The sequence below is a fragment of the Podarcis filfolensis genome (genome assembly GCF_964270895.1).
Source record: "Podarcis filfolensis genome assembly, chromosome: 2".
NCBI classification, from domain to species: Eukaryota; Metazoa; Chordata; class Lepidosauria; order Squamata; family Lacertidae; genus Podarcis; species Podarcis filfolensis.
Genome location: NC_139605.1, coordinates 4,765,169 through 4,780,620, shown reverse-complemented (window position 1 = coordinate 4,780,620; position 15,452 = coordinate 4,765,169). Strand labels below are relative to the sequence as shown.

At 44.4% G+C, this 15,452-nt stretch overlaps 1 protein-coding gene across 2 annotated transcripts; it reads left to right on the top strand.

Annotated features, from left to right (window-relative positions):
- The first annotated feature begins 4,101 nt into the window (after nt 1-4,101).
- Nucleotides 4,102-15,282, top strand: LOC310756501 (uncharacterized protein). 2 transcript variants are annotated; one of them, XR_014544909.1, is made up of 8 exons: nt 4,102-4,344; nt 8,445-10,090; nt 10,874-11,000; nt 11,120-11,223; nt 11,329-11,455; nt 12,744-12,833; nt 13,730-14,384; nt 14,508-15,282. XR_014544909.1 is itself a non-coding variant. In XM_083600683.1 (7 exons), the coding sequence occupies exons 2-7, from the start codon at nt 8,495-8,497 to the stop codon at nt 14,305-14,307; spliced, it is 2,622 nt and encodes an 873-aa protein (XP_083456809.1). In that variant the 5' UTR covers nt 4,102-4,344; nt 8,445-8,494; the 3' UTR covers nt 14,308-15,282. The 2 variants fall into 2 exon arrangements, 1 of the variants encoding a protein (XP_083456809.1); XM_083600683.1 differs by having other exon boundaries at nt 13,730-15,282.
- The last annotated feature ends 170 nt before the right edge of the window (nt 15,283-15,452 follow it).

The window sequence follows — 15,452 nt, the reverse complement described above, 5'->3', positions numbered from 1 at the left end:
ATAGCTCTGTAATTTCACATTTCCACCTTCTTGTTCTATGATTTCCCAATATTTTGGCCATTTAGATTCCATATTAAGTTTTTTCACTTCCTTAGCCTCCATTGGTGACAACCACCTAGGGGTTTTATTTTCCAACAGATCTTTATACCGAATCCAAACATTGTATAATGCTTTCCTAACAATATGGTTTTTGAAACCTTTGTGAATTTTTACCTTGTCATACCATATATATGCATGCCAACCAAACCTATTATTGAACCCTTCCAAGTCCAAAATGTCTGTGTTCTCAAGAAGTAGCCAGTCTTTCAGCCAGCAGAAAGCCGCTGCTTCATAGTACAATTTTAAGTCCGGCAGGGCAAACCCACCTCTTTCTTTTGCATCAGTTAATATCTTAAATTTTATTCTGGGCTTTTTGCCCTGCCAGACAAATCTAGATATATCTTTCTGCCACTTCTTGAAACAGTCCATCCTGTCCACAATCTGCAATGTTTGAAACAAAAACAGCATTCTTGGCAAAACATTCATCTTAATAACAGCAATTCGGCCTAACAAGGAAAGTCTCAGATTTGACCATATTTCTAAATCTTTCTTAACTTCTGTCCAACATTTCTCATAATTATCTTTAAATAAGTTCACATTCTTAGGTGTTAAATTAACCCCCAGATATTTCACTTTATTTGCTACCATTAATCCAGTTTCACTCTGAAACTTCTCTCTTTCCACAACTGTTAGATTTTTCCCCAATACCTTTCTTTTTTGTTTGTTCAGCTTAAAACCTGCTACTCGACCAAAAACTTGTATTATCTCCAAGACTCTTTTTGTACTAGTGTCTGGCTCTTGCAAAGTTAATACTAGATCATCTGCGAACGCTCTCAATTTGTATTGTTTAGCTCCGACCTCCATTGCTTTTGTTTATTTGCTCATTGCAAACAGCTGAAAGTCTGTAAATGTTGATAATCGACTTAATTTTCAGCAGGGGTTGAATAATTTCAATTGCTACTGTAGATACATACATATAGTTTCCTTGCATATAGGTTGTAGATATAGGTTGTAGATATACATATAGATTGGTTTTGTCAGCCTTGGCTTCTTTCCTCTCCACCCCACCCCTTTTACATTTGCAAATGAAGGCCATCAAGCCAGGTAATTGCCCAGGGCATTCCCCATTGTTAAGCAGATTAAGGTGAGACTTTTCTGCCCTCAAAGACTTGCTGCCATCCAGACCCCCAGGGGTCAAGTTAGTGATTAATTGGATTAGTTCAGTTTCACAGCTACACCCTCATAGCTTTTGCCAACCTGGGATGTCCTTTTAAGTTTAGTCAGGAGTGTGTCTGGATATAACTGAAGATTCTTTCTACCCTCTGCAATGCAGGGTATGTTTGAAGTTTCAACACTCCAGGTGTTACAGGTCATAAGAACATTACTTTATTCTTCTTGTAAACCACTCTGTGAGGTTTTTGTGTCGAACAAGCAGTATATAAATTGAGAAATTGAGAATTGAGAATTTGAGAAATGAATCATTTTGCCATTTCTGGGGCTTACAGACTGCCTTTTATACATCAGTGTAGAGGAATACAAATTAAAAATGAAATGAAATATTTCCTTTTAGTTTTGTAAAGGAATGTTAACAGAGAATATTTATTCAACACACACATTAAATAAACAATGGCATTTTTCACTGACCTGGCTGCATTTGGAAATATTTAATATCGAGGTCAATTTCATGTAGGTGCATATTTGGGCAAATTAGAGGGCTTGTATTTATGCTTACTGTATCCATAATGATGGTGACATTCCATTATTCATGTATTATTATTATTATTTCTTTGTGGAATTTGCAATTATTTATTTTTCATGCAAATAAATCACCTTCCTGAGAAATTGTATGAGCAGAGGCAATAAATATACAAACAAACATCAGAAGCACAAACACACATAAGAAGGTAGGAAGAATCATAGAATTGTAGAGTTGGAAGAGACCCCAGGGGGTCATCTAGTCCAACCCCCTGCAATGCAGGAATGCCTGCTGGATCAGGCCAGTGGCCCATCTAGTTTTCACGGTGGAAGCCCACAACCAGGAACTAAGTTTGTTTGTCATTGGCATCCGTCTAACTCGAAAGACAATGGAGTGTGCTTGCATGGGTGAAGTCAAACTGCTGCAATAGCAGCACGGAAGTGACCTCCCAAAGCAGCATTTGTGCACGCGCGGGTTGATTTCGGCGCTTCTGTGCATGCGCAAAGTGCGATTTAGCGCTTCTGCGCATGCACGACCGCCGAAACCCAGAAGTAACCTGTTCTGGTACTTCCAGGTTTCGGTGGTCTGCAACCCGAAAAAACGCAACCTGAAGCAGCTGTAACCCGAGGTATGACTATAATAACAATATGATTCTATGATTCTAAGGTTTGTCCACTGTGTGAGCTATTTTATGCTTAGTGACAGAATCACTGTGCCTGAAGCTTCTGACTTAAACTTCAGCTTAGTTGGTAGAGCTCCAGGCGTCAGCAAACTTTTTCAGCAGGAGGCCGGTCCACTGTCCCTCAGACCTTGTGGGGGGCCGGACTATATTTTGGGGAAAAAATATGAATAAATTCCTTTGCCCCACAAATAACCCAGAGATGCATTTTAAATAAAAGCACACATTCTACTCATGTAAAACCACGCTGATTCCCAGGCCAGATTTAGAAGGTGATGGGGCCTGATCCAGCCCCCGGGCCTTAGTTTGCCTACCCATGCTCTAGAGTCTAGACTCTTAATCTCAGGGTTTTGGGTTCAAGCTCCATCTTGGGCAAAAGATTCCTGCATTGCAAGGGGTTGGACTAGATGACCCTCATGGTCTCTTCCAACTCTGCAATTCTTAGTAAGAGCAGTTCAACAGTGGACTATCTCGGAAGGTTGTGGATTGCTTCCATGGAGGTTTACAAGCAGAGGCTGGATGGCCCTCTGTCATGGATGCTTCAGCTGTAAAGGGTAAAGGGACCCCTGACCGTTAGGTCCAGTCGTGACCGACTCTGGGGTTGCGGCGCTCATCTTGCTTTACTGGCCGAGGGAGCCGGAGTACAGCTTCCGGGTCATGTGGCCAGCATGACTAAGCCGCTTCTGGCGAACCAGAGCAGCGCACGGAAACGCCGTTTACCTTCCCGCTGGAGCGGTACCTATTTATCTACTTGCACTTTGACGTGCTTTCGAACTGCTGGGTGGGCAGGAGCAGGGACCGAGCAACGGGAGCTCACCCCGTCGCGGGGATTCGAACTGCCAACCTTCTGATCGGCAAGACTTGGCCTCAGGGGTTTTTAGACCACAGCTGAGATTCCTACATTGCAGTGGGTTGGACTAGATGACCCTTGGTGACCCCTTAGAACTCTATGATTCTATGATTGAAAGAGCCAGGGGGTAGTGCAGGACCTGGGTTCAAATCCTCACTCTCAGCCCTACCTACTTCACAGGGTTGTTGTTGGAGATTAAATGAGAAAAGCCCTGCATGCCAACTTTTTTGCTTCTTGGATGAAAAGACAGGAAATAAATACAATAATTAAATAAGTAAATAAAGACTCCCCCCCAGTGGGTCTGCAAATGGTACCTGAGCCCAACAACCCTCTCCCCATCTGCAATTCCTGGCAACTGATATTCACAGAATCATCGGATTGCAGCTTTGGAACCAAAGGCTCATCTAATTCACCCCCCCCCCCAATTTTTTTTCCTTCCAGTAGCACCTTAAAGACCAACTAAGTTAGTTCTTGGTATGAGCTTTCGTGTGCATGCACACTTCTTCAGATACACAGCATGCACACGAAAGCTCATACCAAGAACTAACTTAGTTGGTCTTTAAGGTGCTACTGGAAGGAAAAAATTTTTTTGTTTTGACTATGGCAGACCAACACGGCTACCTATCTGTAACTAATTCACCCCCCTACAAGAAGCTCCTTGGGTGGAAAAAAAAGAGAGAAGTGAATTAGATAAATGCAATAAACAAACAGTGCCCATATTTTTCAAAAAGCGTGCTCAGGATCTGAAAACTAGCCGGAGGCGTTAAACCCGCTTTGATCCGAACAAGGTCAAAGCTCTCCATTCTGTGGTTGGGTGGGGGTAGGAGAGGGGACGACGACTTGGGAGGTCGCCACGCCTCCTGCCCTGCAACGACCCCACCCTTCTTTTTCGCAGCCGTGACTATTTATACCCTTAGTTTGCAAAGCTTTCTCACACGCGTTTGCAGGGTCGAGGAGAGATCGCTGTCTTTTCTTCTCTGGGGAACGTGTGGATTACTGTACTGGAAATCATCTTTCGTCCAGCTTCCAGCAGCGCCCCTTTGGCTACAGAGCGTAGGATCGTCTGCCTAAAACCCTGAGGTTGGTTCCTTTTTACAATTGCTATGAAGTCTTTTTTTTTCAAATTGCCCACGCAGCCAAATTTAGCTTAAACCGCTGCGTTTGTGCTGGATTTAAGCTAAACTCGGCTGCAATGGCGATTTGAGAAACACAATTGCGCACTGTAAACACGTTAACGCATTGGCAGGATTTTAAGAACACTTGCAATTTTAGTAATAACAAATTTAGTTGGTCTCTAAGGTGCTACTACTGGAAGGATTTTTTTTATTATTTTGCTTCGACTACGGCAGACCAAGACGGCTACCTACCTGTAACTTGTAACTTTAGGGACACTATAGAAAAACTGAAGGAAAAATAAGATATGCAGTAGAAAAAAATATGGTAAAGGAACCAGGAGAGGGGGTGGAGGAAAGTCACGGGATTCAGGGAATCCCGGGGGGCGGGAGGTTTAATATTGCTTTAGTATATTTTTGTATTTTTCATTTTTGTTACTGTGCGTTTTTATTCTTGTGATATTTGTATAAAACCTAGTAAAATGTTACATATTTTCGCATTACGAAAGGTAGTCCAAAACATCCAGAGGGCAAGCCGATGCAGTTATTTGAAATTACGTTCTGCAAATAACAGCATCGGCTTGCCCTTTCGATGATTGCGACTACCTTTCGTAATGCGAAACCTCCAGAGGTCTAGCAACTTGGCGTGCGCTCCCGTTGAAGCAGGGATTTGCTCCCGGGAAAAGCGGAGTGTGTGTGGCTCTGTCCCAATTGATAGATCCGATCTTTAAAAATCAAATAGAGATGGGAGTAGCGGGCTTGGACAGAGAGGGGAGTTTTCTGAAAACTTTTGCCGGCAACTAGAAACTCCTCCCTCTCCCGACACCGCCGTCGCCAAAAGGGGATTTTTTTGCACGTTGGGGAGTCAGGGTCGGACAAGAAGGGTCAGTGGCGCAGCATATGCCGTCGCTGCCCAGGGCAGGCGCGTTTCCAAGGGGCGCGGGGGGCGCGCTCCAGAGGGGCGCGGAGAGTGCCCTCCCAGGCGCGGGATAGCCGCGCGCGCACCCTTCCTGCTGGCCTGCCTCCTCCAGCCCTGAGGACGGGGCAATTGCGCACCGCGCGCCCCGACTCCCGCGCCTACCACCAGCCGTCGGGGGAAGGGGAGAGCTGCTGCGCCGCGCTCCCGGCTGGAGAAGGCAGGCAAGCAAGCAGGGGAAAGGACGGGAAGGAGACAGGCGAGCGGGAAGGGGAGAGGAAGGAACTGGCAAAGAGGCACAGCAGCTGTAAAAATGTGTGTTTAGAAAGCAGGGAGGTTTTGTGTGTGCGTGCGCACAAATGCGGAAGCCCCGAATAAAAACTTGCATGCAATCATGGGCGCAGTCAGGATTTTTGTTTGCTATGCATTTTTATCGATTGGGTTCGGGCAGCTGCCCCCCCCCCCCCGCCGGCTGCGCCCATGCATGCAGATTGTGAAGTTGAAAAGGAAATGCTTCAGGGAAACTTCTGCGTAACTACAGTCCTTCGGTCCCCCTCGCTCATGCACGCGACCTACCTAGGCTCTGTTTCTCGCTCTTTGAAATCTTAAGCTGTTCTGCCCTTGAACACTGAGAAACCCCTTTTGCATTCCCTTGGGCAGCTTTCAAGTAGACGCAGGGAAGATCTCTGTCCCTCCCCCCCCGCCCCTCTTTCATAGTCAGCTCCCCCTCAAAGTTGATAAAAGGCACGAACCCTTCTCATGATATTGTATTCGTATCCTGACTTTTAAACGTGCCAGTGTCCATTTTTATTACTCCAGTTTGTATCCAACTAAGAACAAGTAGTTCATAGGTTTCTTAATTTCAGCAGGTCTCCTCGGAGTAAACCTGCTGAAATTAAGAAACCTATGAACTTCTGTGGGGCCTGATCTGAGTAGGACTAGCATTGGGCACAATGCCATATTTTTACGCTAGTTGTAAATTGCTTTGGCACTATTATCATTTATTGTGTAATGGGAGGTTATATATGTATGCACATATATATGTGTGTGTGTATGCATGTATGTATATATAAACACAACATATATACACAGCTCAAGTGTGTAAAACAAAAAACCTATAAATGGCTTACAAAATTTATAAAATAGAACGTTAAAATGGCTGAATAAAAAAATACAGTGGTACCTTGGTTTACAACCAAAATCCATTCCGGAGGTCTGTTTGTAAACCAAAACAGGTTGTGACCCAAGGCACACTTTCGCCAATGGGGCCTCCAAAAATTTTTTTGTTCGTAATCCAAAAAAATGGGTTGTAATCCAAAAAAAGGTTGCAAACCAGGACATGCACTTCCGGGTTTGACATGTTTGTAATCCAAAACGTATGCAAACCAGACTGTTTGCAAACCAAGGTACCACTGTAGTTAAAAGCAAATATTCGAAAACATTCAGAAGATTAAAATCCAGGGCAGTTAGTAAGAAAGGAAACACTTCTACATGTCAGTATTACATGGTGTGTTACAGAAATTAATGGAAAATTTCTAAAAATTTGTTGGTTTCCCCCCGGCTGAATGCATTACACATAAAGTTAAGGGTGAAAAAAAGATGTTCAACAAATGGTTTTCCTCTGAGGTAAAGTTAAATTAGCTCTAGAAATGTACTGCAAAAAACCAGTCATTTTTATCTTTCTTTATTAAAAAAATAAATGTCTGGATAGGCTTGCCTAAACAAAAATGTTTTAAGTGGGTGCTGAAAATAATACAGCAAGGATGCCTGTTTGATGTCAATAGACAGGCAGTTCCAAAGTTTAGGTGTTACCACACGCTGCATCAATTTAGCCCCTCTTTTTGCTCACCTGTATTTAAATTGTTCTATGTATATTTTTGGGAGGGGCCATTGGTCAGTCTCATCTGGGGTGCAGTTGTCTGGGGTTGCAGGGGGCGAGTGGGTGGTAGGCCCATTATGTTTTGGGGAGCAGGGTCCCTAAGACAGCATCCTAGGAACCCCAGCACCCCAAAAGCGACTTCTGCCTCACCACTGCAAAGTGCTGGTGCTATTTGCCCTCTTAGTAGCTAAATAGGTGCTTATATGCAGACTCACTGCAAAACATGGTCTGGAGCTTCATTAACTGCAAACCCTGAAATTTGGGGGCCCTCCAAACTGGTGCCTAAGTTTTGCAATCCTTTCGCACTGCCCCTGAACCCTGTAATTGACTTGCCCCTGGTTCATAGTAATACATCAAACTGGGATCCCTAGAACAGGCAGAGGCAAACTTGGCCCTCCAGATGTTTTGGACATTGGGTTTATTTGGTTAGATTTACAGATTATAGCCATCATCCCTGACCACTGGTCCTGCTAACTAGGGATCATGGGAGTTATAAGTTCTGTGTTTTTTAAAAATGTTTTTCCCCCCACATCCAGACATTTAATAATGTTACGCCATTCTAAATTTCAATCACACCACAGTTGCCTGTTCTGTAATGTGAAAGGAAGGTTAGGAATGTAGATCCTGCCTCGTTTAGTGTTGCAGCACCTGCTCTACTTGCCTTCTGATCAAGCGCTTTTACGGCTTAGAAGTTGAGGGAATTTTAATAAGTTTTAGTTTTTTCAAAAAAATGTTTCAAAATACAATGGGGTTCCCTCCCTTGATGTTACAGTATTATCTTTTTTAATTGATTTGTGGCTTTTAAAAAGCACACACAAAAAACCCCAAGCAGTATAGAAATTCTATGAAATAAATTAATGCTATATTTCCAATAGTTTCTGAAACAGTGCCATGGCCACACGTGTTTCCTATTTCTGAAGTGAGGCTTTTGCTTGTGGAAGAAAGTGCAGCAACAGTGCAGGCTAAGGGAAAAATTTGTGGGGGGAACACATGGTTTGGAGAAGAGTAAGTGACAAATTTGCAGAGAATAAAATCAATAAAATCCGCACCTTGTTGTGAGTTGCAATCACTGTGAGGTCCAAAAGACCTTGGGGTTCAGTACAGAACCTGCAGGTTCTGACTTTGGAAATAAGGAGCTTCCAGCAACTTGGATGAATCCAAAAACTACAGTGCACATTTAAGCTCATACAAATTGCCTTCCATTAAATTTCAATGGGTGCTTCTATTGAAAAGCAGTGATTGATTGATTTTCTCTCTCTTTCTCTCCCACCAGAAAAAAACTAGACTCTGCTGGATTGCTTCACAGTGACTGCCTCTTGCACAATGGGCAACCTGCAGAGTAAGATGGAGAGGACAAACGGAAGGAACCGGTTGGGACCACAGTTCAGCATAAAAGAGGCACAGAGTGGTTCCCAAAACTCTACAGAAGAATCTCCACTGGAGCCTTCCCAAGAGGATCTTTTGGAGCTGGAGGATGAGAATTTCGTTCTGGCACTGGAGAGCAGCATGGAGGAAGAGAAGGAACTGTCTAGTTCTGATGCGCTGAACTTGCCACTTCCAGCGCAAGGACATTGTGTCCAAGTTCCCCTGAACAGCACCCCAGGCGAGGTCCCAAAGCTGCGTAGAAGCAGACGCCTCCTAAGGCAGTCCTCCTCCACGTCCCTTGAGCCAGAGGACACCACCACTATAGAGCCACCAGCAAAAAGGCAGAGGATCTCTTTCGTGTGGAGATACTTCACGACAACAAGCAAATTTGTGGTCCAGTGCCGTGTCTGCCATAGGGCCATTCGCCTTGGGAGGCCTGATGGTTGCCAGCTGGTGGGAACCACTGCAATGCACAGTCACATGATGAGAAAGCACAGAGACGTCCTTGACAAGGCGTCGGAAAGTGGCAAGACTGCATCTTCCAGGCCTCGAACCCGGTCTGTCTCAGGCACCTTGGGGTCTCACTCCGCTCTTAACGAGGTAGCAGGAAGTGGCCAGATGACACCCTCCAGGCCTCACACTCGGTCCATGTCAGGCAGTTCTAGATTGCAGTCCACTCCGCTGACCTGTGTGGCATGCCAGCCGATGGAATACACTTTGCTAGAGAGCAACAGCAGCCAAGATTTTGAGTCCAGAGATGGCAACGCTGTGCTGGTACAGGAGGACTGTGCAAAGGGAAGGGCACTACCAGGACTCAAGGAAGGAGGAGCCTCTGGCTTCAAAATGCCCCAAAAGAACCCACTTCAAAAGGTTGCCGCCAACATGGAACCATCAGCCCATCGTGGGAAAACGTCTTTTGTGTGGAAACTCTTCGCCAAGGATGCCAATAGCAAATTTGCGGTCCGTTGCAGTCAAACTGTTAGTCTTGGGAAGCCCAGCGGCTGCCAGCAGGTGGGAACCACCACAATGCACAGAGATGTGGCTGACAAGGCCAAAAGAAGCAGCAATACAACACGCTCCTTCCCTCCTAGGGAGAAAGAAAAGGCAAATGACCGGCTCTGTGGAGGAAAGATGAAAGAGCTAGACTCTGTGGCAACTGACGCAGGGGAAAGAGCAAGGGTAGCTCCTCACCTCGTCCAGGCCAGGGGCAGTGTGACAGCCTCAAAGAGAACCGCACAGGAGATCCTGGGTGAGGAGGACGCCCTTGGCTCAGACGCTCGGCGCCAACGTTTCAGGCATTTCCGCTACCAGGAGGCCGAGGGGCCCCGAGAGGTTTGCAGCCAATTCCACCGCCTCTGCCAACAGTGGCTGAAGCCGGAGAGACGCACCAAGGCTCAGATGCTGGACCTGGTGATCCTGGAGCAGTTCCTGGCTGCCCTCCCCCCGGAGATGCAGAGCTGGGTCAAAGATTGTGGGCCGGAGACCAGCGCCGAAGCAGTGGCCCTGGCTGAAGGTTTTCTCATGAGCCAAGCGGAAGACCAGAAGGAGGCTGAGGTGAGAGACTGTTTTGCTCTGGTAATTCCAAGGCCCCAATCCTTTCGTTGTATTTGGATTCACTGCCTCAGGGAGTGCTGATCAATCTTCTAGCTGATAAATTAGACCCTCTCAGGTGCTGAGATCAGCAGATGGGGCCCTCGGTAGTTCCTGCACCCTCAGGTGGGTGGCAGAAGGCCTTCTCTGTGGTGGCCCCTAAGCTGTGGCACTCCTTCCCCACAGAGGTACATCTGGTACCTACATTATACAGCTTCCAGCGAATGCTGATGACGCTCATTTTTACCCTGGCTTTTAGGACTCGCCTTACTTCTATGAATCCAAGTTCTGAATTGTTTTTAGTATTGTGTTTTAATGCTGCAACCTGCCCTGGGACCCTAGAGTGAAAGGGAGGGTAAATAATAATTATTAATAATGATGATGATTATACCGTGTCGGCGCAAATATAAGCCGCTCCCTTCCTGGCCTTCGGGGAGAGGACGGGGGACTATGCATGGGACAGGCACCGCTTTGCAATGTTCCTGGTGCTGTTTGCCCCGCGCTCCTGGCTGCATACTGGATAATTTTTGTAAGGTCGTGAATATAAGCTGCACTTTAACTTTTCATGGTTGGAATTTGGGGGGAGGGGAGTGCGGCTTATATACGGGCCAATACGGTAATAATAACTTAATACTTGAACATTTATTCATCTTACGTTATTTAATGGCACCCCTGGCCTTTTCCTGACCTGTTTCCTGTCTATCCTCCCACCCCCTCCCCACTTTCTTGCATGGGTTCCTATCTCAGGCGCAGGAGATGTCATCCAAAACAACCTCACGTTTCATGGAGACAGAGAACACTCTGCCAGATGCCACTGAGAGACCACTGTTCAGGGAGATCAAACAGGAGACTGACATGGACACCACCTTTTTGGGTAAGGATCATAATGGAGCAGGCTTCAACATAGTCTCTCCTTCTCTTGAATATGCCTGGATCCTGTGGTTAAATTACGGAGCCTAAAATGCCTCCCTGTTTTCTTTGTCTTCTCCGTAGGATGTCAAACAACGTTTGGAGACAGCAGGGTGGCTCCAGAGGTTCCTTCTAGGCCTCCTCCTCTTTGTGGTGGACTGGAAATGGCTTCTGCTCAGTTGCAACAGGTACGGGGTGGGCGGAATTGTTGGGGAGATGAGCAGGGGACCACCCAGGTTCCTTTTTCAGACCCAGCGAGAGGTGCGGGATTTGATGGGACATCCTTCTTTCAGGCTCCCGTGTCCCTTGAGGACGTGGCGGTGCATTTCAAAGAGGACGAATGGGCTCTGCTGGATCCGGACCAGAGAGCGCTGCACAAAGAAGTCATGGAGGAAAATTATGCGAGTCTGGTATTTCTAGGTAAGGCTCCTCCTTGGTTTTGGCCGATAGATCCTGAAAGCAGGAATAGTTGCTGCTCTTTGTATGCAGCAGTGCATTGTGGGAAACGTCACGGTGTGTGACAGTAGCTGACAGGGCCTTTAGTGTGGCAATCTCCACCCTGCGGAACTCCCTGCCTTCTTTCAGACATCTACATAGCTGTCAACTTTTCCCTTTTCTTGCGAGGAATCCTATTCGGAATAAGGGAATTTCCCTTTTAAAAAGGGAAACGTTGACAGCTATGCGTCTCTTAAAAACTTTACTTTTCAGACACATCTTTACAATATGGATTCCCCCCTTTCAGCCAGCTAGTATCTGTTGCTGTTTTACTGATGTTTGCAAACACGTTTTACAGATATTTATTTTCATTATTTTAAAGTTTATTTATACTTTTCAAATTCATACATTTCATTAATTTCACAATCATTTTAACATTTCAAAGTTTGGCTTCCTCCGCCCCCCCCCCTTCTGCCGTTCCTTAAATTTATTTTTTAATATCTTCTGCATATCCAAACTCATTTAATTTGCTCATTTAATTATCTACTTTATATTTAAACTCGAATGAACTCGAATGAAACTGCAGGTTATTGCAGTAATCCTGCCAATGTTTTCATCTGTTTGCAATTTATCTGTAAATATTCACTAAGCCATTTCCATTCTTTTCTAAAAAGTTTATCTTGATTTCTTATTCTTCCGGTAAATTTCGCCATTTCTGCATATTCCATAAGTTTTTGCATCCTTGCTATTGTGGTCTCATACATAAATAAATTTCTATACAATTTAGGTAGTTCTGTCACTAAATTCCCAAAAGAGAAGCTTCTGGGTTTCTTGTTGTTTTTTTTACAAAGGTTATTTTGAACATCCTCTTCAATTCATTATATATCATTTCCCAGTAAGCTTACTGGCTTACCATTTTACAGATATTTATTGACTGATTTAATTGAATTTATGCCACGAGCTGCCTTGATATATGCTATGAAAGTGCAAATCAAAAAAATGCAAATAAATAAATAGTCAGTTAAATAAGTTCTGGCCCCATCCAAGCTATACATTTAAGGCAGCATTATAGCATTACCCAGGCCTATGGCTATTAATTAATCTATGACCTGTAAAAGTGTGGGGACTATTATTACAATTAGGTTGTCTGTCAGTATGCTCTTTACTATGTTTTTGTCATTGATGCTGTGTAATGTGTTTTAACGTTGTACGACGCCCTGATAAAGGGCAGTATATAAATTTGATAAATAATATCTTCTTTCTCTGAAAAAAGGACTACCAGTTTCCAGATCTGACGTCGCTTTGCAGAAAGAATGGGAAAATGAATTCCTTGAGGGCTCTGAAGAAGAAGAGACATTAGCAGGTAGGTGCTTAATTGACATGGGACTCCTGCATTTTTGGCCTAGCAAGCTATGCAGACACCTGGCAGACATTTTGATTTCTGTGTGGCCAGACTCCCATGCCCTCCGTAATTAAACTCGGCACCAGAAGGAGGCAGGACCTTTTTAGTAGTGTCTCCTGCACTCTGGAATTCACTTCTGAAAGATATACAACGGGGGCTCCCCTCAGTTTAAGAAAGTCTTTATAAAAACTCACCTGCTTTCTCTTACCTGTAACTGAATGCTGAAGAGGTAGCTCTCTACCCTGGCCTTGAGACATGTTTTGAGAGCCTGCCCCTTTCCCAGGACTGTAATATTTTTATCCTTTTTAAAATTACGGATTTTAGATTGTTGTAAACCACCCCAGGACCCGTTGGCAGAGGGTGCGTAATAGATTTACTTTATGCTACTTATTTTACAAAAACATTATTTAGCGCTTGATTATAGAAAAACCTCAAAGCAAGGCACAAAGCAACTACAGCTGTTCCCCTGCAGAAATCAAGGGTAAATTCAAATAATTTAAAATAGTAATAAACTACGAACACATCAGTATTCTAGATATCTGGGTAGACTTGTCGGAGCAAAAATGTTTTTAGCAGGCGCCAAAAAGAGTAGAGTGAAGGCACTTGTCTCATATCAATATGCAGGGAGTTCAAAAGTATAGAGACTGCCATACTAAAATACCAATTTCCTACAAATGCGGAACACATGTGGCATGTGTAACAGTATCAGTTATTATTTCCTTTTCACCATCAGAGGCTGTTTGATGGAATTGAAAGGGATCTGCCTCCCCGCTTAATATTTTCTGCTTTCTTTGATTTCATTGAGTTTCCTTCCTGATTTGAGGACCTGTTCCTGATTTCTCTCTCGATTCTTTCAGGTGATGGGAGTGATAGTGATGAAGAAAACAGTCCTCAAAGAAAGAAAACTGAACAAAAGCAGAAGAAGCGCTTGACTTCTGTAGGGGCTGGCTTCTGTGAAGTTCCAATACTGGCAGAACGTCATGCAGGAAACAAAAGGAATATTGAGAATGGAGAGAGACTGTTGATGTGCTCAGAGTGTGGAAAGGGTTTCATTGGCTGGATGAACCTTACTAAACATCAGAGAATCCACATGGGAGAAAAACCACATGAATATTCAGAGAACAGGAAGCCATTCTCTCGCAGCTCAGACCAGAGATTCCATGTTGGCACAAAGCCCTATAAATGCTCAGAGTGTGGAAAGAGCTTTGTTCAGAGCACGTACCTGAGAGTGCATAAAAGAATTCACACAGGGGAGAAGCCGTACAAATGCTTCGAGTGCGGAAAGAGCTTCGGCTGGAGTGGAAACCTGAACAGACACCACAGAATCCACACAGGGGAGAAGCCGTATCAATGTTCCCAGTGTCAGAAGAGTTTCCGTCACGGATCAAGCCTTAAACTTCACCAGAGAATTCACGGAGGTGAACGCACTTTATAAACATCGAGGTTTTTGTGGAATACATATGTTAATTTGCATTACAAAACTTGCACTTGGGAGAAACTCAACGGCTAAGAGCAGGCATAGGCAAACTCGGCCCTCCAGCTGTTTTGGGACTACACTTCCCATCATCCCTGACCACTGGTCCTGTTAACTAGGGATGATGGGAGTTGTAGTTCCAAAATACCTGGGGGGCCAAGTTTGCCTATGCGTGGACAGTGGAGCGTGGATATTCTGGTATCCCTTCAGGAGAAAGCACATGAATAATTACAACAACCTTCACAATCTGGTGCCCTCCAACCACATAGGATTTGCACCAGCCTGGAGCTACGATACTTTTGAATATTCATTTATCACTGTCCCGTTGTGTTTGAAAGGAACTATTGAACAGCACTTTGATTGACTTGTTTATTTCTAGAGTCATGTTTTCCCCTCATTATGACTTACTGGCATTGCATTGCAGTAGGATGTGAGGTTTTTCATCGTTTCTGCGGCTCCTGGGCTGCCTCATGTGTAGCAGTGCAGAAAGGCGAGCCTACTAAACCACAAATGCAATGCAATGAGCTATTTCTGCTTAGTTTTGTACACAGCACACACATTCTGATAAATAACGACCTTTTGCATTGCCTTGGCGACATTTGAAAATAGGTCTTGGAGATGCCAGTTTTGTGTGGATGCCTTTTGGATATCTAGACTGGATTTGAACACATCAAAGAAGAGTTTCAGTTAAACGTGTTGTAAATTTAAACAGGGAAATCCGGGAGGGAAAGATGGGACTCCACAGCGCCATCTGGTGGCACAGTGTTATATTGCATACACAACACTTTCTTTATCAGCCTAGCAGAGTCCTTGATGTGATGAGCACTATGTATATAATGTGTGTATTCTTATTTTGTTACTATTTGTATTCGTTATATAAGGTTATTTTTTATCTGTTGAATTTGCAAATAAACGGTTTTTTTAAATGAAACAAAATTTTGGGGGGGGAATTGTGTGACCAGAGGCCTGGCTTTCTTTTAGCTAGTGATTTAAACTCCACAACTTAAAGCCTTTGAAAAGCACAGCAGCCGTAGTTCTGAATCTGCATTTGGGCTTCCCATTAAAGGGATAGCTCCCATTCACACCATACCTTTAAAGCACTATTA